The sequence below is a fragment of the Tarenaya hassleriana genome, unplaced genomic scaffold (genome assembly GCF_000463585.1).
Source record: "Tarenaya hassleriana unplaced genomic scaffold, ASM46358v1 Cleome1, whole genome shotgun sequence".
NCBI lineage: Eukaryota > Viridiplantae > Streptophyta > Magnoliopsida > Brassicales > Cleomaceae > Tarenaya > Tarenaya hassleriana.
Genome location: NW_010960187.1, coordinates 1,921,780 through 1,923,490, shown reverse-complemented (window position 1 = coordinate 1,923,490; position 1,711 = coordinate 1,921,780). Strand labels below are relative to the sequence as shown.

At 48.6% G+C, this 1,711-nt stretch overlaps 1 protein-coding gene across 1 annotated transcript in view; it reads left to right on the top strand.

Annotated features, from left to right (window-relative positions):
• The first annotated feature begins 9 nt into the window (after positions 1-9).
• Positions 10-1,711, top strand: part of LOC104805216 (S-adenosylmethionine synthase 3) — a 2,089-nt gene continuing 387 nt past the window's right edge. The window contains 2 exon segments of the mRNA XM_010529704.2: positions 10-207; positions 775-1,711. The exon segment at positions 775-1,711 is cut by the window's right edge and continues 4 nt beyond it. Of these exon segments, the coding sequence (XP_010528006.1) occupies positions 777-1,711 (935 nt within the window). The 5' untranslated portion in view covers positions 10-207; positions 775-776.

Below are 1,711 nucleotides of genomic sequence, written 5' to 3'. Positions count from 1 at the left end.
AGAGCGGGCAAACCAAAAACGAGGGGAAAAAAAGAGATCGCAGAGCGAGTCGATCTCCGAGTCTCGCGCCGAGTTTCTCGTTCTCTCATCCTCTCCCTATAAATCTCTCCCCTCGACTGGTCTCTCTGATCTTCTCTCTCTTTCATTTCTCTCCTCCATCTCCGATTCCGGAATCTCTTTTCCTCGTTAGCAGGTTCGTGGTCACTGGTAACATTTTTGTTCCAAGTTCTTCGTTGTATCGAGTGCTTCGTGCACGATCTATTGTTTGATTTGAGTTTTTATAGGCTTCGCGTTTTCTGGAGTGATTCGTGCACGATCTGTGGCTTGTTTCGAACTTTTATGCTTCTTTTGTTTTTGGTTTCGGCATTTGATCTGTAGATTTCTCGTCATTGGTAGATCTGTCGATGGAGATTTGTTCTGCAGATTGTACCACGTAACATTTTTTACTAGATCTATGTTGGCTGTTGGTTGATGGAATTTAGATATTTGGATCGGGTATAATTATATTCTGCTTCAGATCGCGTAACTGTTAGTTTACTTGTGTCGGTGATTCTATATTCTGCGTCTCTGTTGCTCTCTCTGGTTGATTCTTTCTCTGATTTATGCGTCAGACACTTTCGAAGAATGAGTGTGCGTTTGAATGTTTTTTCTCGCTGGAAAATGGGTGACGAAAATTTTTCTTGGTATTGTCGGCAGATTTATAACGTGATTCCTGCATTTGGATGCTCGTTGGGTTGATAGCGTAATAATGGGCTTGTTTCTGTGTTTGTGTAGAAATGGAAACGTTCCTTTTCACCTCTGAGTCTGTCAACGAAGGCCACCCTGACAAGCTCTGCGACCAGGTCTCGGACGCCATCCTCGATGCTTGCTTAGAGCAAGACCCAGAAAGCAAAGTGGCTTGTGAGACATGTACCAAGACCAACATGGTCATGGTCTTTGGCGAGATCACAACCTCTGCCAAAGTGGACTATGAGAAGATAGTTAGAGACACTTGCAGAGCCATCGGGTTTACCTCCGCCGATGTTGGGCTTGATGCCGACAAGTGCAATGTCTTGGTGAACATTGAGCAACAGAGCCCTGACATTGCCCAGGGAGTTCACGGTCACCTCACCAAGAAGCCTGAAGAGATTGGAGCTGGAGATCAGGGACATATGTTCGGGTACGCCACTGATGAGACACCCGAGCTCATGCCGCTGACCCATGTCCTAGCCACCCAGCTCGGGGCCAAGCTCACTGAAGTGAGGAAAAACAAGACCTGCCCGTGGTTGAGGCCTGATGGTAAGACCCAGGTCACTGTCGAGTACAAAAACGACAGTGGAGCCATGATCCCCGTGAGAGTCCACACGGTTCTCATCTCAACCCAACACGATGAAACCGTCACCAATGAGCAGATTGCCGCAGACTTGAAGAAGCATGTGATCAAGCCTGTCATTCCCTCCAAGTACCTCGACGAGAACACCATCTTCCATCTGAACCCATCTGGCCGTTTCGTCATTGGAGGCCCACACGGTGATGCTGGGCTCACGGGAAGGAAGATCATCATCGACACTTACGGTGGGTGGGGCGCCCATGGTGGAGGTGCATTCTCTGGGAAGGACCCGACTAAGGTGGACAGGAGCGGTGCCTATATCGCAAGGCAGGCAGCAAAGAGTGTGGTTGCAGCAGGACTTGCACGCCGTTGCATCGTGCAGATATCTTATGCCATTGGTGT